Source organism: Phaseolus vulgaris, chromosome 7, assembly GCF_051622355.1.
Source record: "Phaseolus vulgaris cultivar YP4 chromosome 7, ASM5162235v1, whole genome shotgun sequence".
Lineage (NCBI taxonomy): Eukaryota > Viridiplantae > Streptophyta > Magnoliopsida > Fabales > Fabaceae > Phaseolus > Phaseolus vulgaris.
This window is the reverse complement of record NC_143504.1, coordinates 57160093-57182557: the sequence shown is the minus strand read 5'-3', so window position 1 is coordinate 57182557 and position 22465 is coordinate 57160093. Positions and strand designations below refer to the sequence as shown.

General features: G+C 31.7%; 4 protein-coding genes across 5 annotated transcripts; 2 read left to right on the top strand and 2 right to left on the bottom strand.

The window, feature by feature from the left end:
* Positions 1-1158: 1158 nt before the first annotated feature.
* Positions 1159-4736, bottom strand: LOC137830579 (guanylate kinase 2). Of its 2 annotated transcripts, XM_068638013.2 has the most exons (11): positions 4510-4736; positions 4070-4098; positions 3846-3926; positions 3684-3760; positions 3480-3606; positions 2982-3347; positions 2244-2365; positions 2012-2147; positions 1881-1923; positions 1687-1792; positions 1159-1532 (listed from the first exon to the last, which is right to left on the bottom strand). In XM_068638013.2, exons 2-11 carry the CDS (start codon positions 4070-4072, stop codon positions 1412-1414), a joined length of 1182 nt encoding a protein of 393 aa, XP_068494114.1. In that variant the 5' UTR covers positions 4073-4098; positions 4510-4736; the 3' UTR covers positions 1159-1411. The 2 variants fall into 2 exon arrangements, 1 of the variants encoding a protein (XP_068494114.1); XR_016523090.1 differs by lacking the exon at positions 1881-1923.
* A 2786-nt stretch (positions 4737-7522) lies between these two features.
* Positions 7523-10336, top strand: LOC137830576 (NAD(P)H-dependent 6'-deoxychalcone synthase). The gene is made up of 4 exons (XM_068638011.2): positions 7523-7950; positions 9287-9530; positions 9629-9808; positions 9947-10336. Exons 1-4 carry the CDS (start codon positions 7622-7624, stop codon positions 10145-10147), a joined length of 954 nt encoding a protein of 317 aa, XP_068494112.2. The 5' UTR covers positions 7523-7621; the 3' UTR covers positions 10148-10336.
* Positions 10337-14007: 3671 nt separating this feature from the next.
* On the top strand, positions 14008-16601 carry LOC137830575 (remorin 4.1). The gene is made up of 2 exons (XM_068638010.1): positions 14008-14970; positions 16167-16601. The coding sequence occupies exons 1-2, from the start codon at positions 14302-14304 to the stop codon at positions 16356-16358; spliced, it is 861 nt and encodes a 286-aa protein (XP_068494111.1). The 5' UTR covers positions 14008-14301; the 3' UTR covers positions 16359-16601.
* A 1004-nt stretch (positions 16602-17605) lies between these two features.
* LOC137830574 (pentatricopeptide repeat-containing protein At5g27110) lies at positions 17606-21064 on the bottom strand. The gene has a single exon (XM_068638009.2). It carries the CDS (start codon positions 21010-21012, stop codon positions 18724-18726), a length of 2289 nt encoding a protein of 762 aa, XP_068494110.1. The 5' UTR covers positions 21013-21064; the 3' UTR covers positions 17606-18723.
* Between the last annotated feature and the right edge of the window lie 1401 nt (positions 21065-22465).

The following is a 22465-nucleotide window of genomic DNA, read 5'->3' as shown; positions in this document are numbered from 1 at the left end:
GAAAGGCTTGGGCCTTTTTGGTTTAATAAGAACTATAAGCTAAAACGGGCTTTGTGATAAACAGATACTCTCCTACTTTTTACTTTTTACCTTTAGTAATTTACTTTAGACAACAATTTTACCTTGAAGAGATAAAGTTTATTTCACACTGCAAATAGTAAAAAACACATATTTAATAATTATTTATAAGAGTAATATAATATTTTATTTTGGTGAGTAGCATGTGAAGAAAGAGGAGTGGTGACAGAAGTGTACTATAGGAAGCAGAAGTTGGGAAGGAGAATTGTGACTTTGGAGTTTCCAAGTTGGGTCCCAAACTCTGTGGGGAGATGGCAAGTTGCACCTTTTCTCACTGTCAAACCTCTCTCACTTTCACCTTTTCACGTGGACCCTCTTACACTTTTCTTAATATTTTTTTTATTTTTTATTTTTATTTTTATTTTTAACTCATCAAATTTTCTCAATCACATATCCAAAATGCATTTTCTGTTAAATCATTGTGAGCCACTCATCCTCAATTCTTCATATTAATGTCGCGTTTGGTGAAGGAAAACACTGGCCTACCAAAAACTCTGAAATCTAAATTTTAAATGCTATTTCTTCTTCTCAAAAAATATAACAACATAGAGGTCCACACTCTGCCAACTCAGAATTAACTAATTTCTGTTGACAGTTACAGATAAAAAAAAAGCTCCTAATAAAAGAAAATTGAAAAGTACCACCAAGATTTTTTTTTCTTCAAAATAGGTTTAACTAAATTACAAGTAATTCATAAATATTTTTTTCAATTAATTTTTTATTTAAAGGTTTCGTTTTATTAAATATTTAAATTATTTTTTTATTCTTTGATTTGATTTGATTTTTACACATATAGTAGAAAATTGAATTCTAATAAAACTCTTAAAATACTCAATTATTTAACGGCTGTCAGATTTTGTTACTGGGTTACTAGATTTTATTTAACTTTTTCTTAACTAGACAAATGAGTGAGTATAATATTTTCATTGAAACCTTTTGATTCACTGATCAATTTCCCAAGAACATCAATTGAGATTTAATTTGTTGGTTACTGTTAATTGGTCTGCAAATTTTTTGTGTAGACATGCATGTGAGTTTATGGACCTCCAGTTACAGGGCAATGCTCCTCCACGTGATATGTTGAGATGCCAAATAATTTGTGTACACAAAAAAGTAAATTGTGGATTACAACCTTTGCCTTTGTTGATGATTGGAATATACTACAAATGACATGGGGGGAAAATTGTTCCAAACGTGTCATCTCAAGAAAATGAAAAAAAATCTCAAGAAAATGAACCTAGTGCCTCACCCTCATCCTGTGATCTATTGTTTCAAATAATTTTTCTATATGAATGGAGAGAAAGAGAGTTAGTTAGACCAGGTTCATTGAATGTCAATTTGGTTCATTTCCACTGCCATTGAAGCCTTCTGAAAACGAGTCAATGGCTTCAAAATTAAGTCCTCTTGTCCGTCCAGGTGCACCCCCTTTAAGAGATGACACGTCTAGCATGATCCTGTTTCACCAAAATACAAAGATTTGATCACATCATTGGTTGATAATTAAGAAAAGGGTCAGTGGCCAACTTGTTTGAGGGTAAAGTGAGAAATACTTAATCTTGTATTAGTTTATTTTCTCATCAATGATTGTAAATGGCAAGCAAGGCTTACAAGTTCTTTGATTCCTTTTCTAGTATTGAAGAGGTGGAATTTATGATGATTTTGTCGTCAATTTTTGACACTGAATGATCCCTTGGGAGATCTATCTCTTTTGGTGCTGGATTGACAAAATTAAACACTAATTAATATCATGAAACATTATGTGAATCTGAGATCAAATTTATCTGCTTTAGGAAAACTCTTACCAGACTTGGGAGGAGTGACATATCCATCAAGTCCCAATAATTTCTGCACCAATGGGTGCTTTAAATCAAGCTTGACAGTGAAAGAAAAACAAGTTTATGTAAGGAAGTTTGCATGGCAACTAAATAGTTACCTTCAGATTCTCATAACACTCCTTAAGATTGTCATTGTATAAGATGTGATCAAATATGCCTGATGAAGTCCCTTGCTCAATCTCAGCCTGAGCATTTCTTAGTCGCTTTAGGACCTGTTCTTCTGTCTCTGTCCCTCTGCGCAAAACATAATGGTTTGAAGTCTTTAGAGAGCAGCAGCATTGTGGGATGATTTTGAGAGTGAAAGAGCACAAGTAAGAAACAATTACTCACCGGTCACGAAGACGCTTCTCCAGCTCGTCCATTGATGGAGGGCAGATAAAGATGAACATGGCTTCTAGAGCACTAGCCCTCACGGATCTTGCCCCTTGAACATCAATATCAAGAATACATCTCTGAACAAAATGTAAAAATTAAAGACTTCAGTATCTCAAGAGAAAAGGGTAAAGTCATATCTTAAGGAAAGTAATGTACTAATGTTCACAAGGTTGGTTTGGTATGATGACAAACAGAAAATTCAATCTCAATATACAATCACATGGCAAGACCATAAAATACTACTTTATTTTTAAAGTTCAATTTTGCTTGAGCAGATCAAGGTGTTCCTAAGACAATCCAATGCACGTCTTTAACATTAAAATTCCAGAAGAGGGGGAGAAAAGGCAAAAGGCTGTTATATTTGATAGAAATCATGTTCTTTTCCACAGTATGTGGCGTTAAAATTTATTAATGTGCAGATAGGTGACAATACACCATGGCATCTACTATGAGGCTGCATTGTGCATGCTGCAACAATTACAACCAAGGAGGTTAAAAATATACAAACATTTCAGACCTTCCTAGTGCTCATAAAAATCAATAGATTACTATGAGTACTTTGAGAAAACCCAATTACTAACAAAGCAATTTATTTGAAATAGGAAACAATAAAAGCAAGGCATATTGAGAGAGTGATTGATTTGTATAGGCCTGTGATTTAACATTCTAAAATCAGATCAATAAGGAACTTACTTTCCCTGCATCTGATACCAGCTCCACACCCTCAACACTGGTCCCGTATAGATTTTCATGGACAGAAGCAAACTCCAGAAACTTTCCATCCTTTATCTCTTTCTCCATAACATTCTTCTCCGTAAAATGGTAATGGACCCCATCCTTCTCCATGCCTCTCGGGGCACGGGTTGTGTGGCTCACTGAGAAGCCAAACATAGAGGGGAATTCCTTCATGAGCATAGATATCAATGTTCCTTTACCTACTCCAGAAGGACCACTGATAACAACAGGTTTCTCAGCATTTCCTATAACACCCTTACTCCATGCTACAACCTCAGTCCCCAAATTTTTTTTCTGCTGCTCCCTGACAAACGTAGTGTCCACCTGCCAACAATAATAGACAAAATACTTAACACCCATTAAGCTATTGCATTATCTAATAATAATGCTTCAGAGTTTCCACACAACAACAGCACTTTGGCATTAGATTAAGGACCAGGGTCTGAAAACACCAACCTCCAGAAACCATATACAGTCATCTGGGTTAGAATCTTTCCTAAAAATTAGTATTCTGTCTTTCAAAACCACGGCTGAGTGGCCATTACATGAAATGGGTTTAGTGCCTAGCTCAACAACATTAACCCTGCTCATTAAAATATGCATCAGAAACCAAATTAAATAACCAAAAAACAAAACTGAGATAAAGAACCTTAAACCTACCATTCCCCCGGACAGTTGTTGTCAAGAATTTGAACTTTCACATAAAAAGATTCAGCAGCGGTTTCACCAATGACATACTGTCAAACAAATGGAGGTGGATGATTTGTTTTAGACAGAAGATTTTCAGCTTAGTAAATTGTGCCACATTGAGAGATGGCATACCTTTTTATCACCAATGATAGTTACCGTTTCCAAAGTCCCGCTTTTTGATTCAAAGTCATCAATGATAATAGGTGCTTCTCCCTATTGATCACAAGAAAAGAAGGGTAACATACACCAAATCAAAACCAAACCCGCTCTTTGATCCAATATAATAAACTAACCACATTCCACATTTTGAAATCATTCATTCGAATCCTCAAGAAAAAATTATGCTTAAAACTTACCATAGCTAAATCCTTGTCAGAATCCAATCCTGATCAAAATGAGAAAACAAAAGTTAAAAAACACACATAGAACGTTCCCAATAAGATTCTGATAGAGCTCATCAACAAATACGAGGCTTGTATTCAACATCATTCTGATCCCGCCTATACCAAAAAAATTAACCATACTTGACCTTTATTCAATATCTCACTGACCCCACATCATGCAATTTTCCAGAAGATTACCATTTTACAAAAAAAAAAGAGAAAACCAACTTGAAAAGAACAAGAACCCCGAAAAGCAAAACAAAGACACGTTCATCACTGAAAGAAACAAGAAAAGAAAGGAAAAGAAGAAGCAATGAAACAAGGGTGGATCAAGGAGAACCCAGATCGCATTGATGAAAAAGTCGAAGCCTTTGAAAGGCCGAGAGCAACAATTTCAATGCTAATGTTGTTACCTTACGATAATAGCAGCAGGTTGGGTTGTGCACATGAAAGCAAAGGTTTCTTTGATCTATTTTCAAGGTAGCAGTGTGTGTTGTTCCTCTGAGCTTCAACTTGTGTCTTCCCTTGTTGACAAACTTTTCAACTTTGGATTTGTAAGAACGAAAAACAAGGTATGATGCAATGAGAGAGAAAGAGAAAACAAGAGAGAGAGGCGGCAGAGGAAGGTGCAACAAAAATCAAGAACGAAATTTTCATATTTGTAGGCACAAATAGTGAAAAAAGGGGTTCCGTTCGGTTTGTTGTTTTGCTTTCGGTTCACGAACCGGTTTGACCGGCTTTAGTTTGTTGTGAGGTGCATGTGAAGCTTCATTCCTTCTAATTGCTGATTAAGAATAATAGTTTACTTTTAAATTTTTTATTTAACATATTATATTTCATATAATTTATATGGTTGAATTCATATAATTTATATTTTAAAAGGAAAAAAAATGAATTTTAATGGAGTAATTGTTTTTCAGTATTAAGACAAAATAGTTAACAAATAAATGAGTTCAACACCACTTTTAATAATGTAGACATGTGCATATTATTTAAATTATAAACATATACAATTAATATATAAATTATATCTTAGATTAAGTAATATAAAATATTTTAATTGTTAACTCATATGTCAATTGAAGTATAAAATTTATTCGTGCCTTAAATTATAAGTTATTTTTCTAAATATTATGATTCACCTCTCATATCCTTTCCAAATGTCTAAAATAATGTACAATGACATCAATAAAGTAATAATAATATAAATAAGGAAGAAAAAAAATATTGAGGAAGGCATTTGAAGATAATTGAAATACTTTATCAAAATAAAAAGAAATAAATTGAATAATTTAAATTATTTTATCTAATTATAACATTTAAAAAATAATCAATTTAAAATAAAATAAAATAAATTAAACTTGAATATATTTAATATCTTAAAATCATAAAAAGTCATGTTATTTTCTTGTCTCAATTTACACATAAAACAAAGATAGGCATAAAACAATGAGTAGATAGATTCTAGGAATTTCCATGTTTGTGGAAGCATTTTATTTAATTGTACACAACATGCAAAAATGCTATATATAAATCATAGATATAGTACTTTTTTTATGAAAGTCAGACAGAGAAAGCTCTTTACTAAATAAAGAAAACCAATAATATATGAAATAAATTTGTTTCATTTTTTTTTCATTTATTATTAAAATTAAAAATGAATTAATGATAAAAGTAGTTTCTAAAATAGAATATTTTTTTTTCATAAGTTAAAATTAGTTTACACACGAGTTAAGATAATAATTTTAATAAATTACAAAATATAGTTTCTAAAAATTAAAATATTTATAAAATAATTTAAATTTATAAAACATATTTGTCATTCTGTATTTTTTAAAATTATTTCAAAATTTTGGAAACTCTACTGTATAGGGTAGCACAAAGCACCATTAAACAGATCTTGATAATACTGAACTATATGATTCTGAATATCCTTATGATATGTAGGAATATCTGTATCATTTTTTAATAAAAAAAATATTATTGGAACATTCATGATCTTGATAACTCCTTGAAAATATTTCATATTTCTACCACCTTATGAATGACAATTAATTTTGGATTTCACTTTGCACAATTCCTCTTCAAACATTGAAAACTTTATCTAATTCTAAAAGAGAAGCATCCAACATATAATTTTGTAAGTTTTGCTTAATTTTGTAAGTTTTGCTAAATTTGATTTAGAATTTAAAATTTAGGGTTTAATCAACACTAACTTTAATAAAACATTCTCAGAATTAGAATTAAACTTAACATAGTAAAAACACATCTCTATTCCATTGAATAAGCCTAGAATTAATCTCCATAAGCTTTTGAGAAAGAATAGTTATTAAGATAATGAAAAAGTCTTGTTATATATTTTTTATTGGGGATAGTGATTGCAAAAGTTATCTAGATATAAGATTTTAATTAGTTTGGAGATATAACTAGAAATGAGACTAGATATAAGAAAAGGAAAAGAACCTTACTAGATATAAAGAGAAAGAAGATGACCTATTAAGATAGAACAACAATTCATGCAAATTACTTTTTCTAATTTATAAAACAAATTGTAATGATTGTCTTCAGAATTTTGTAAACAAAATATACATAAATTCAGAGAAAGAAACTTACAATGAAGAATTATTGTCTTGAAAGTCCCAGAATGTGTCATCATTAATGGATCTAGAATGATTGAAGGAGGATCTATAAAACCCTAAAAGGGTTAATTCCACAAAGGTCTGAGAGGAATATTTATACCAAAATTGAACTACTCTTTATTTTGTTCAAACGTCACCTAAAATATTTATTTTAATTTTCCTAACTCAATTCTGCCAAAATTCAACAAAACTAGGTGAAGCTGTTTATACATTTTAACGATAAAATAATTAAATCATAAAATACAAAATTTAATTTAAGATGTATTTATAATGTATGTTTGAAAATAAATAAATTTATTATAAAAATAGTATATATATATATAGTACAAAATATTATTTTTAAACATTTTTAATATACAAGTATCCAAAAAAATATTTTTAAGAAAATATTAAAAACAAGCCGACTAAAATGACAAAAGCATATGGAGCTGGCTGCTTCAATTTGATTGTGACAAGGGCTGCTTTATCTATCTCTATTATTGGTATTATATGGTCTAGTTACTTAGTTATTTATCATTACATAGGGTTTTAAAATTTTTGAGATTTTATTTTAAGAGAAAAATAATATTTAAACTGCTTTTAATTTTTAAGTGAGGTAAAATTATACTAAAATAAATCTCTTAATCAAAATCAATAATAGTTTAAATACACATTAGTGTCTTAATCCATTAAAACATCTTTTAAGAATAAAACTGCTACAAACTTTAAAACGAACAATAATTCAGATGCATTTAACTAGTAATACTAACATGTATATAAAAAAAAAGTAATACTAATCAATAGACATTACCTATTCTATAAAGGGATGCAAAGTGCCCATTATTGCTCACCAAGTATATGATCAATTTCCAAGTAAAGCAAATACTATAAGGTTTGTGATACAGTCATGTCTCTTTCCAAAATCCCTCAAGTTGTGCTGAAATCTTCTTCCAACCAATGCATGATGCCAGTGATAGCACTTGGAACTGCAGCTGATACAAACGAAAGCAGTGCAGAAACCACAAAAGTGGCAGTAATAGAAGCTATCAAACTGGGCTACACACACTTTGATACTGCATCAGTCTATGGATCTGAAGAGGCCTTGGGAGAAGCCATAGCTGAAGCTCTTCAACTTGGTCTAATCAAGTCTAGGGAGGAGCTCTTCATCACTTCTAAGCTCTGGCTCACTCACAATTTTCCTCATCTTGTTCTTCCTGCTCTGCACAAATCTCTCCAGTAAGCAAAACTTCATCCTTTTCCACATTAAAACCGTAGTAATAAGATTTTCTTTTGTGGTTATGGTTGTTTTAATTAGTAATTTTTAAGGTATATGTGTTTTAGAAAATAAAAAACATCAGGGGTTATTTATTTCAGCACATCAAATTGGTCTGTAGTTTATTTACCTTTCAAACAAAAAAATGTGTGGGATGCAATCAATTCTTCAATTTCTAACTCTATCTATGTTTTCTTTTGATCAGTTACATGTGAACATAAATAAATTACTCTACCTTAAATTTAGTGTTATATTCTCGCTGATTGTACTCAATTTTGGAAATGTTTCCCTTAAGAAACATAGGTATTAAGAGTTCCATGATCAAATATGTTATAGAGAATATGATGCATATGCAGGTATGCACCCAACGGCTAAGTAATAATTGTGAATGAGTAGTTTGATAGGTTGGTTCTCTAGCTTCCATGATCATCTTTTCTGGATTAGTTTCCATGATCAACTTCATGAGGTAGGTTCAGGGTTACATGTATCTAAAACTGGGGATGGTACAACAACATCAACAAAGATTTGAGGATAGCTACATAAACAAAGGTTTAAGGATAGCTACACACACAAACATTTAAATCATATAGTATAACATCTTGGCTCTTATATGGTAAAGAGAGAATTATATTCAAAATTGTATATTGATCACACAGAATTCTCTATGAAGTTACTAATTAAACTGCATATGTCATTGGAGAGATCCAAAAAAAAAAAGCCACATTTACACTTTTTCTGTTTCATTGTAGATGAAAGAAGCCTTAGGATAGCTACATATACAAACTTTTAATGTTTTATGTAGATGAAAGAGGCACAAGCCCAAGTCAAAAGCCTGTGCAGTTTAAAAATAACTGCAGGGGACCCTCACCCTTAACTTCTGCTTCTGTTTCTTCTGCTTTATGTAGTAAAGCTAACTAAATGTATTGAAGAAAAATTTAGTTCCTGGATCTTAACTGTGAGAGGTGAAGTTAAAAATGGATCTGGATATGATCCATTTCCCAAATTCAAGCATTTGTGTTGTCAGACTAATGAATCAATGAGGACAGGCCCTGGTGTAAAAGTAAAGTGGTGCCTTGGTTACTGGTTGTGAGATTTTCACTATAGGTAGGTACAGTTATATTATCTTAGAATTTGAGTTTAAGTCTAATCAATATCAAAACTAGCTGAAAGGGTATGGATTATCCTCCACACACTATTTTGGCCATATCATTGGTCAACATGAAGTTTTCATCATGCATAATGTATGCATATTGCATAAGGAATAAGAGAATACAGTGCTGAATTGATGACATGGTGCAGGAGGCTGAAATTAGAATATTTGGACCTTTATTTGATCCATTGGCCCATCAGTGTTCAACCTGGAGATTGGCAACCTCCATATAGTGAAGAGGTAATAACAACATTTGACTTAAAGGGTGTGTGGACAGCCATGGAAGAATGCCAGAAACTAGGCCTTGCAAAGTCTATAGGAGTCAGCAACTTCACATGCAAGAAACTTGAAGATCTACTCTCATTTGCTACCATTCCTCCTTCTGTCAATCAAGTAAACCCATGAATCCATCTTGGTCATTTTCTTAATCATGTTAATTTAGTTTGACAAGTGTTGACCATACCCTATTTCTTGACACTGTTACCAAATAGGTGGAGATGAATCCTGCTTGGCATCAGAAGAAGCTAAGAGAATTCTGTGAAGCAAAGGGTATAATCATAACTGCATTTTCTCCTCTGGGAGCCAAAGGGGCCAGTTGGAGTTCCAATGAAGTCATGGACAGTGAAATACTCAAGAAAATTGCACAAGCCCATGGCCGAACTATTGCTCAGGTTACAATTTTAAGACTATTTCATATGGCAACTACATGAACCAAATGATGGTTGTTGCAATACTGTTAAAAGTATAGATTTTGATTGTTGAACAGGTGATGAGTAAAGTTAATTAATGTTATGAGTTGGTTGTGATAGGTAAGTCTAAGATGGTTGTATGAACAAGGAGTGAGTATTGCAGTGAAGAGCTACAACAAAGAGAGAATGAAGCAAAACTTGGAAATATTTGATTGGTCTCTTACAAGAGATGATCATGAAAAGATCAATCACATTAATCAGATTCGAGTCAACAACGGGCCAGTGGTGTTCTTTGCTAACCTTTGGGACGGGGAAACTTAGGTTTCATATGGGAAAAATACTATCAACACTTTCTGCAACTCTTCAATACATTATATCATATAATATCATAGATTTTATGTTGTTTTTCATGAACAATAGTCTTTAAAATTATATTAATAGATACAAAAGATAAATTTGTATCTTGAATAAGCTTTATAAGTATAAATAATATTTGGTTTTTAAAATTAAGTATAGGGACTGATTATGCATCTTCTTCTATTCTTATGTTGTTATTTTTAAAAATTACTAAAATATTCTTATTTATTTGATGTTATATTTAAACTTTTTTATAATTATAGTTATTTTTATTTTTGACATTGAAAATAAAAAATAATATCTTATTAAAATTGAATTCTTAATAATATTATTTTCATTTTATTATGATTTTTAATTTTTTTATAAGAAAATATTTAGACAGAAATGCAAATACATGTATACTATAGTTTGTTACGCGATAGAAATAAAATACAATTTTTATATTTACCATGAATATGAAATTTTAGATTCTAAGATTAGATAAAAAAGGGGACACCAATATAATTAAACTCAAACTTATTATCACTTAACTTTGAATGGTCTTAGAATAAGGGGAGATTTATTTCACATCCAAATAACATTATGTGCCTTCTCTTTTTCATTTCTTATATATCGATGTAATTATTACAAAAAAATATGGTATAATATATAAAAGTTAAATTCAGAATCTCTATGGTCAATTTATTCTTGGAAACACTGTTTATTTAATATTCTAAAGTGACATTATATAATTCGAATCTTATAATACTCTATTAAGGAAAACAATTGCATACCATTAGTATAAACTAACATTAATAAACTAAGGATTTTAAGTATTATTTTATTAATAATATTATGGAAATACATAAAATTGTGGGGGTGCAAGAAGAAAAACGCGGAGGTGCAAGAAGAAGAAGCCGTAAGACTATAAGTTAGTAATGGTAAAGGCACATTCTCCATGCACCCAACACATTCTAACTGGCACCCAATCACTTAATAGTAAAAGACGAATATACCCTTAATGAAATTCTGAAAACTATAATTGTGATATGCACCCAATCACCTGCACCAACCCTATTCTTCTCTTCTTCCATTCCATTGTGTCTGCCGCAGCCACCGTAAGCCACCGTGTTGTGCAGCCACCGTGAGCAAGCTTGTTGTCCAACCACCGTGAACGACGTTCTTCTCCATTCTTCTGCACCCACCGTGACCTCCATTATCGCAGGCAGAGCACCAGATTCGAAGGTACGTCATGGTTCTGGATATTTTTATCTATAAGTGAGTGAGAGTTGCGGATATTTTTATCCGCAAGTGACTTTTGAGAGGTGCGGATATTTTTATCCGTAAGGGAGTTTGGGGTCCGGATATTTTTATCCATAAGTTTGTTTTGACTTACGGATATTTTTATCCGAAATATAGTTGGGTCCGGATATTTTTATCCGTAGGCACAACTGTGGCTGGCTTCCGGATATTTTTATCCGTAGACACAACTGTGACTTCCGGATATTTTTATCCATAAGCAACGATCAGTTCCGGATATTTTTATCCGTAAGCAACGAGCAATTCCAGATATTTTTATCCGTAAATGAAGAAGACAAGGGCATTTTAGGATTTTTAAAAGTGTGTCGGGTGCCAGTCACAATTGATCGGGTGCAGGAAGCAATTGCCAATGGTAAAAGGATCTTCTACAGTAGTCTCATTTGCTTAAGACTGGAAGACATGATGGGTCATGGGCTTGGACCGACCCTGGGTGATTAAGGTAGGATTCCGATCTACATGGATAATTTAAAGGAAATAGCGTGAAACATTCTGAATTAATTAGCATTAATCAGGAAGTAAAGAGAGAATCATAACGACAATCTTGAGGTTAAAACTGACTCCATATATACTGGGTAAAATCCTCACAAATTACATATTAGGTCAAAAGCACACTTATCACCCTTATTCTTAACTACCTTGAATGTTTTGGATTAAGGTCATTCATTCACTTGTCTGGAACAATTTTAAAATTAGAAGAAATATAAATGTCTGAATAGTAGAGATTAAATTAAATTAATGTTAAGTTAATAGAGGAGATTAAATTAATTGTTTTTACAATAGAAGATAGAAGAAGGTATAAATAAATTAGGTTGAGTTAAATATCCGAAATGGAATGTGGTGGAAGAAGACATAGAAAAGTGTAGAACTTGTAAAACCACAAAAGCCATGGTTGTAAAGACCCACAATTTTTCTAGAACTTTTAAAAAATTAAACAAAAGAAGGTTGAAGATAAGCCTTTTCCACACTCTTTTGTTTGTACTGCAATTTATGGACCAATCTTCTTACACTACTCACTCTTCAAATCAAATAAACTCTTAAACTTTTTTTTAAAACTTATAAATTTTGTAAAGGAACCCAATCATCCAAATAAAATGGTTATTTTAATAACTCCTACCAAACAAATCCAATGTCACTTCCCAAAACAACCCAAGTCACGTACCATTATTTAAGCATCTTTTCCTAAGTAATTATAAAATAAAAGAATAAGAAAATAATAAATAATTTTTTCGTAAGAAAAGGAATTTTTTTTTATATTTATTAAATATTGTTTTTAATTTTTACATAAATTAATTTTAATTTATGAAAAAAATCCATTTACTTTTTTCTTATTCTTTTAGAAATAGAGAAATTTGTCCAAATAATTTTTTTTTTTCAGTTTTTAACGTTAATCCACTTGAAGAGATAAATTTTCATGTATTATTTATGAATATTATTATTTAAACTACAATAATTAGTATATTTTTTTTATCTTTCATCACAAGCAAAAAGAAGAGTATTTAATTTTCTGGTAGGGATCTAAGGTATTTCTATATATTTCGACTTTTGAGACAATGGTCTTAAATCCTCTTCTACAATTTAGTTCCACTTAAATATAAAAGTAATTAAATAAAAATAATTTTATTTTTTTTAATAATTATACTAATTAAATTAAATATTATTTTATAAATTAAAACAATATTAATATCTTAATAATTTTTATTATAAAATAAAAAATTATAAATTAGTATTTAATTAGTTAATTATTATCTAATTAACTATTAAGATTTTTATTATCAATTTTAAAATCTAAAATAGTTGTAACTATAAGATTTTGATAATTAATTAAATACAAATTTAAAAATTAGTTTATAATTTTTTTATTAATAATAAAAACTATTTTAAATACATTAGTTTATAAAATAATATCTAATTGAGTTAATATAATATTTAATTATTTTTATTTTAAAATTTATTTTTATTTAATATTTTTTTAATGTATTAAATTTGTTACAAAAATTATCCTAATAGTTATTTTTTTTAGTTTTTGGTAGACTAATTTCATTTTATTGATGATCCCCCAGTTTTCATACAACATCTCATCAAACAAGAATATTAATATTTGAATAGGTAATCTAATAACAATCTATTATGATTGTTTGAACACATATATGTAACACGAATCCAAAGAATCACCTAATACAGTGTTTGAAATTTTATATTATCTATAACTATGTAGATTTTCTTAGTTGATGTATACAAATTTTTCTTTTTAAAATGATCATTGATTATGATTCTTTTTTAGTATTGAGCTAATAATCACTTTCTCTTTAAACAAACTCTCAAATATCATAAATATGAGAAAGGAAAGTTGAAGTTGTGAAGACATTCCAAAAAGATGATCAGCCATATTATCTTAAAGGTAAATAATTATCAATAGGATATTTAACACAAAAAAAGATATCTTCTTTATTCAATTTTCTTTTATATAAACCTGTCTTTTTTTACTAAAAAAGATTATTTTTGTTTAAGTGAATAAAAGTATTATAAATGGTAAAACTTTCTTATTTGAACATTTAACAAAAAATATGGTATATCTAAATTTTATACTCAAAACCACTTAATAAATACAAAATAATTTATGTGAGTTGATATCCACACACTCATCCTTTTGCCACCATTTTCACTATCAATAAAAAGGATTAAAACCTCAGAAAAAACACAGAGAGACACAATAAATAAACAAATAAACCATGATGTTCTGCTTGAACCTCTGACTTTGTCTCTACTTTCCCTTCACTTTCTCTGTTCCAGTACTCACTCCACAACACACATCTTCACCTATGCTGAATTATCAAACACCTTCCACAAGCCATGCCAGAGAGGAACACAGGGACTATACTGATAACAATGAACAACAAATCAGAGAAATTCATGCCTTGACCCCACCCCCCAGAAGAGAGCCTAACTGGGAAACACACACACACAGCCACCACTCTTCTTCTGTGTCCATAGAAGGTGGTTCCAGTGAGAACTTCAGCGTGAGTAGGGAATTCAGTGCTCTCGTTCTAGCAGGCTCAAGTATTGATCACAGCAACACCACCCCTAGTCCCATGAGTGTGAATATGATGCATGGCAATGAAGGAGGTGCTAATAGTAGCATTAACAACAACAATAGCAACAACTTGGGGAGGATTGGAGAGGATGAGTTGCTGATGATGGAAGAGACTAACCCTTTGGCAATTGTGGCAGATACCAACCCTTTGGAAGCTGTTTCAGCATCTTCACCTCCAAGGCGCGGAGGGAACTCTTCTGCTTCAGCTTCTGGTGCTGCTGTGAGTGAGTTGACAGTGCAGAGGGTGAGAAAGGAGGAGGTTGAAGCAAAGATAGCAGCTTGGCAAAACTCTAAGGTTGCTAAGATTAACAACAGGTTCAAGAGGGAAGATGCTGTTATAAATGGGTGGGAGAATGAGCAGGTTCAGAAAGCAACTTCATGGATGAAGAAAGTTGAGGTATGTGATGTATGAATTATGAAATTACTTTGGATGAAGAGAGTCAGAGACTAATTCTTCAAAATTCAGAAAATTATTAAGGGGTTAACTTCTTTTAACAAGTTGTTTTTTAGTACCTGAGTATGGGTATATATAGTAACTCTTGAGTTGAATTTTGGCTACTTTTTTCTTTGGTGGCTGTTAGTGGGTTGGTCAGTGATCATGATGAGTTGGTTTTGATTTTAGGGTGATGGTGGTGCTTGTTTATGATGACTACTGTATAGACTAAAATTGAGTCGTTAGATTAGTCCATGGTTGATCCAACCAATCGGTGAAGAGGAACTCTTAACCTTAATTTCTTCTGGGTCTTCATACAAGTGGACTTTTATTTTAACTGGAATTAAAGATTGGATATGATTGACATGTTATGGGGTAAGGTTGATACCCTTGATAGCTTAATTGTTGTTGTTTAGACTCTTGGATCATGGATCAATACTTAACATGTTTTGTGGGAATGGTTGGGAAAGAAACTTACTTCTATATGAGAGTATGAATGTTTGAAGGAGGTCTATATTGCTTGTCAATTTTCATTTTTCCCCTCTTTTTTATTATCATTTTCCCTGAACAAAACGTGTCAGTGATAGCAGGTATCCTTTGAATTTTGATGTGGGTTTGTGATTTTAGCATCCAATTCAAGGGCTTGATCTTGATCATGTCCAGGTTTAAAATCAAAAGCCTTCTCATTTTGAAAAATATGTTATATGAAAAGTTGAATTAGGATTTTGCTCCATCATGAGCTCTTCCTTTTCCTTTTTTCTTTTCCTATCTCTGGACAGGGAGGCTGTGATGCCAATTTGAAAGAAAATTATCATCATCCAGCCACAAGCTCTTCTGCATTTTTTATGAGCAAAAGTATATTCTTTTGGTTAATAAGATAGTAACATGTCAATATATGAAAGGACTCATTTGGTTTGCATCCATTGCCTTATCTCCAAAGCTACTTTTACAGTGACAACAAAAAAGTGCTGGAAATATGGTAGCCTCCAGAAAAAAGCAAGTGGTCTAATGATTTGATTTTGATGCTAGCTTTTTCATTTTCATCCTACATTACACCAACTCTATTGGACAATAAAACAGAACTTTGACTAATAAAGTGCACATTGTTTGTAATTACAATTTTGTTCATGAATAACCAAAATTTTGCACTCATTGCACAGAGGAAGCTGGAGGAGAAAAGAGCAAGAGCACTGGAGAAAATGCAAAATGAGATAGCAAAAGCTCACAGAAAAGCTGAGGAGAGGAAGGCATCAGCAGAGGCTAAAAGGGGCACAAAAGTAGCCAGGGTTCTGGAGATTGCCAACCTTATGAGAGCAGTTGGAAGAGCACCTACCAAAAGATCTTTCTTTTAAGATGTATAATAATAAATGTTATATTTGGAAACCACATTTGTAGACAAATATGACCAAAAAGAGAAACATAGAGGGAAAATATCATGGCATAATAGATGACATAGTGTGGTGGTGAGAGTCCCTTTTCCTTTTTAAATTTAACTTAAAGGTTAAAGAGATGCAGTATAAACAAAAAAAGAAGATATGGGGGTGTACATTATCATCTTATATTATATACAAACCAATTGGAGTGTTTCTGAGTGATTGATTAGTGCATTAGAATTTATAGACATGATCATCATTTGGTTGGTTGTGCTGCTGATTAACACGTTTTGTACATTAATAAATTTGATTTTATTGCTATTAGTTGGCCTCCACTACTTTCAAATGCATTGCCAACACGTAACTAAGTCCAACAGTTTTCCAATTCTCTCCACAATCTTGTGGCCCTCACTAATCTTTCTAATCTGTTGTTAATTTTCATATCCCATCACAGCAAAAAAGAAATAATTGTTTAGTTTATGAGAAAATATCTTGCAGATCATGCTAACACATGCAAGGAAGCTTAAGCACTCGCGTTGCATCATCTTAAATTCATGTGAAAGATTGAAAAGCAACATTAAGTTATTTCAATCCAATAGACCAGTACATATACATCTTTTAATAATATTATTGATGTAAAATATCCATCAACTTTACTACTGATTAATCTTAAAAAAAAAAATTGATTGATTATTTTTTATGATAATGTTTCAGTACCGTCAATATAATCATACATCGTTAAAGAGTCGAGGTTAAGAGCAATTTAAATACACATTTCCTTGACCCACTGATGCGCCTACAAAACCGTGATGAAACACCAACCTCCAACATAAACAATACTTCGAATACAGTGATTGACTCTAACAATGTTATCTCTTGAACTTGAGGTCAGAACAGACAATATTTCTTCTAATAGTGCTTTTCTCTTTACTTTAACTTGAATTTCAAATTTTATTAAAAGATTTAAATTTAATTTCACTTATCACTCATCTAGACAAGCAAAAGCTACTCTTAATAAGTTCAATAAACACTTATGTTGGTATGTTATGCCTATCCAAACAAATGGTAAAATATAGTCTACTCACCCAGCTTTTAATGACGGATTAAAAGTAAAACTCTAAATTCTAGTTGGAGAATAACACTCAAAAAAGTTCTGAATCAAAATCTTATTGATTAGTAAATCAAGAACCAAGTTGTTTAAAAGGTGAGAAAAGATTAGACGTGTGACTACTTCGTAGACCAGAGAAAAAAAAGTAACAGAATAGTTGATGCTCAAGCTTTGCACGGAAATTGCGCAGTGATGTGGCTAGTATTTGTTCACCTCAAGTAACTAAAGTTTCACGCTTTCAATCTAAAAAGCAAGAGCTAAAGTTAAAAACAGTGGAGACAATTTTCGTCTTTTAGTGTTTTTGTATTTGGAATGTGAATCTCCAGTTGAAGGCAATTCTCACCAATACTGATCTAGAAAAGGATTGAGTGTCTGCATGGAACGCATTGTCAATAAAGCTATATACAATGTCTGGTTTGATAAATTCATCACCAACCAAAAGGAGAAGATTCTTGGCAATCAAATATGATCAAGGCATGGTTCATAATGTTTCAATTTCTCCTGTTCCTGTGTTTGTCCAATGAGATTTTCAAGTCCTTGGTCCCACGTTTTGCCAATCTTGTATCTATAATGTCACTCAAGATAAATTATTATATAGTCTGATACTATCACTTGTTCGTAGTATGTCAATCTTTATGACACAACTTCATCTTTTTGTCAAATCCGTGGTTTGCCAATAAAGTAATCAAATAGGCTTCTTTTATCTTAGATGGGCTTCACAGATATCTTGAAACAATACCTTCATGTTTGTTTGTTTGTCTTTGGTGCTTGGACCCTGGGCAAGGCTTCAAAGGATATGCTTTTGTTTTTTTATGCAGAAAATGGTTTATTATTTGAAACAGCAACTAGATCCATGGTATACTGCATTCCAAAATAAATAGTAATAGTCAATTCTACCAACTGCATAGCATGCTGGAACCTGATTTCATTTTCATGTAGTATAATGCATGAGATTCAGGTTCAGTGTTGAATATGATTTTGGTTCATTTAAGAACAAAAGGAGCTCCTGTGTACCAGTTTCTAACTCAAAAACATTTGGCACTCACTGGGCAATGAACATTACAAAAGATGTTCATGTTTTTCCAACCTTTTCTTGGTTAGAAGGGGTATACAAAATCAATATGGTGGAACTATTACAAAATTGTTATGGAAGAGTGATCTACTGGCAAGTCCTCCCTCAATCCTCAGACTATTGCTGAAATCTTACTAATGAAGTGTAGCAAAACTAAAGCAGTATCATAGGGAATTTGATATCAGTTCAAGATTATTTCTGTTCCCGAAGCTCCAACGTAGTTCATCTTTTAGCAGATTCAGATTTGCATAAATTTCTCTGCTCTGAGGGTGGTCTTTGTCACTTGCTATAAAATAGTGAACCTCATTATCAATCTCAATCCAGCTGGAGCCTGTTTCTTTAGTTAATTTCAAGTCATTCATAGCCGTTCTCACCTTTGCAGCCTCTCCGAACATGCCCCCTTCGGCAAACATGTTTGATATAAGTATGTAAGAGGAGGCATCATTCGGGGCTAAATCAAGCAATTTTCTGGATGCCCACATTCCAAGTTGTAAATCACCACAAAGCTTACAGGCATTGACAAAAGTCCTCCAAAGCAAAATTGAATCTGGAAATGGGCTATTGTTGATGATATCAATGGCTTTGGATAGATTTCTTGCTCGACCTAAAAGATCAATCACGCAAGAGAAGTGCTCAATCACAGGCGTGATCCCATACTTTGATTGAATATCATTGAATAAGTATAACCCAGTTTCCCACAAGCCTGAGTAACTGCATGCTTGGAGAACAGCCAATATTGTAATTCCATCAGGATCAAAACCCTGTTCCTTCATCTCCTCAAAGAGCAAAAGTGCATTGTTTCCTTCACCATGAAGGGCATACGCAGAAATTATGGCATTCCAGGTAACACAATCACGATTCGTACTACTAAATATTTGATAAGCGTCCTGAACAGTGCCACATTTAGCATACATAGTAACTACAGAATTTCCTACAGCAGTATCATATTCAAGTCCCACCTTTATTGCGTAAGCATGAAGACTCTTTCCAGTTACCAAGCATGCTTGGTTAGCAGATAAACAAAAGAGCCGTGAAAATGTTACACCATCAGGTTTTACACCATTGAATCTTAGTTTGCTGAAAAAAACCATAGGGTCCTCTTCATCATCTCTTACCTTTGAATTCAAATATCCAACTAAAATGGCATTAAATGAAGCAATAGTTTTATTTCGGAGCCTGTCAAAAATGGATCTTGCTGACTTCAAATTTCCACATTTAGCATACAAATCTACTAAAGCAGTACAACTATTTACATCAGAGACGTGACCAAGCTTTACTGTAAGTCCATGAATTTGAACCCCAAATTTCAAATTATTCCACTCTGAACACCCATCAAGAACAGTGCTGAAGCAACCAGAATCAAGAGGCACACCAATCCGAATCATGTTTAAGAATAATTCAAAGGCTTTGTTAGCATGGCCGTTCTTAACAAACACTGAAAGAAGCGCAGACCAGGAAATCAAATACCTCTCGTCCATTTCAACAAACACTCTCTCAGCTTCTTCGACCATTCCATGTTGCCCATACATTGTAATCATTGCATTTCTAACAGATGTTTCACACATAAAACCATAATTCACCGCAAGCCCATGTAGTTGTTTCCCTACACATAATCCTTCACTAAAATCACATGCACCGATCAAATTCGTAAACGTATAATCAGTTGGTTTCAGTCCAGACTGTAGCATATCCACAAAAATCTGAAATGCCTTGTCGCCCAAACCTGCCTTGCCATATTCCAAAATCATATAATTTATGCACTGAGCATCTTTAGCACGTATGCCACCGAACACTCTTTCTGCACAACCCAAGTGGCCACTTCTAGAGTACATAGAAACCAATGAAGTAGCCACAACAACATTCTCCTGAAGCCCACTTTTTACAACAAAAGCATGAACCTGCTCGCCAAAAAACCGATCTTCGGGGGACCTACATGCCTGCAGGACCACTGAACAAGTATGCTCGTTGAACTTCTCATCAACCATGCACATATCACGTGCGATACAGAGAACAGACTCAACATCCCCATTCTTCAAAAACCCCTTCATGAGGGTAGTCCATGTGACTACGTTCTTCACAGGCATTTCATCAAATATCCTCTGTGCATCATCCATGTTGTTGAATTTTGAGTATAGATTCACAAGATTGTTGTCCACAAATAGGTCACCTTCACAACCAGATTTGATGAGAGACCCATGAATTGTCTTTGCCAGCATATAATCCTGTGACCCAATTGAGAATTGAAGAAACTGAAGCCAGTCATTGAGAAGAACATTATTGTTCTGATTACAGGGTAAAACAGCACAACATTGTGTTGTCCCAAGTTTGAGGCTTTGTGAAGGGTTAGGGAAAATGGGGTGGAAGCCATTATTGGGTGGAAGGAAGTGCAAATGACATGCAGAAGAAGGAAGAATGGACAGTGGAACAAGTGGTTGGAAAATTGGGTAAACCATTGGAATAAATAGTTGTAAACTTAACAAAATCAACCGAATGCTATTCCTTCCATAGCTTAAAATTATAGGTGTTGTTCCCTAGAGTTATATATAACTTTTTTTTAATAAATAAATTTAGAAATAAATATATATATAATAAAAGATAAATTTAAAATTAAATGATATAAAATAAAATAAAATAATAATATTAAAAATTGTAACATAATTATATAAAAAATATGATTGTCAAATGTATTGTTATTCTTTAAAATTTTCTATTCATCGTTACGTGAAACTTAAATAGTTACAATTACTGTGCGAAAATTAAGTTTAGGGTTATTTTTTTTGAAAGAAATAGTGTACTGATAAGTTGATTAATTTAAGATTTATTTATGGATAATCTTTTCATTAGTATAATAGGCTACCATCTAAAATGTTCTTATCCTTTTTTTTAACATATGAGTTTTGGTTAGTCTCCCATATTTTTGTATTTTTTTTAATAATATCTTTTTTTATGCGATGACAAATGATTGTTTTTACTTGAGATGTGTCAGCATAACTTAGATATGAAGTTGCAAAATGATGTGTAATATAAAAGCTTTTATTAAAACAAATAATAGTTTTATAGCATACCATTCCTTTCTTTTAAGAATCATAACATTATGTGCCAAAATACTCATTATGTTAAAATATTTATAACGTCTTTTACGTTGATATTTGATTAAAATGCGTATAATTAGATTTGAATACTTTATGTTAGATGTTAAACTGAGTTTATAAACGGAAAAAATGTAATTAAAAAAAATAAACTTCATTAAAAATTATTATTCAAAATTTTCAATGAAATAACTCTAGCCAACATTGTATATTTAGCACATTTTAGATATTTTACACTTAAGTGGATATTTAAAAGACAAAATGTTAACATGAGTCATTCTTTCTAAAATCTATACATAAAAATAACTGAATTTCCAAAGTAACATTTTCTAATTATTAATGTAAATAGTTAATTTAAATAATCAAGTAGTTTGAGGTTGTAAACTTTTTAGAATTATAACTTTAGGTTAAAGGATATGTTGTTATTAATTATGAAATAATTTATTCACGGTAAATCTGAAACAATATATAATAGGGATTTCTCTATTTAATGTACACAACTTGCCTTTTAATTTAATTTTAATAATATTTTTAAGTTATAATACAAAATTCAAAATGAAGAGCGCTAATGTAAAAAAAATTAAAAAAAAACAGCGAATAAAAAATAAGAAAAAAAAAACATAGAATGAGAAGAGACTCTTATCTGAATTAAAATAAAATACCTGTATTTTATATACAATTAATTTCTAAGTATTCTGATTTTTTTATTGCAACACGATTTTCATAGAATATATATATATATATATATATATATATAATAAATTGCATGCATTTTAGTTAATATTATATAAATGCACTTATTGTCACTACGATGAGA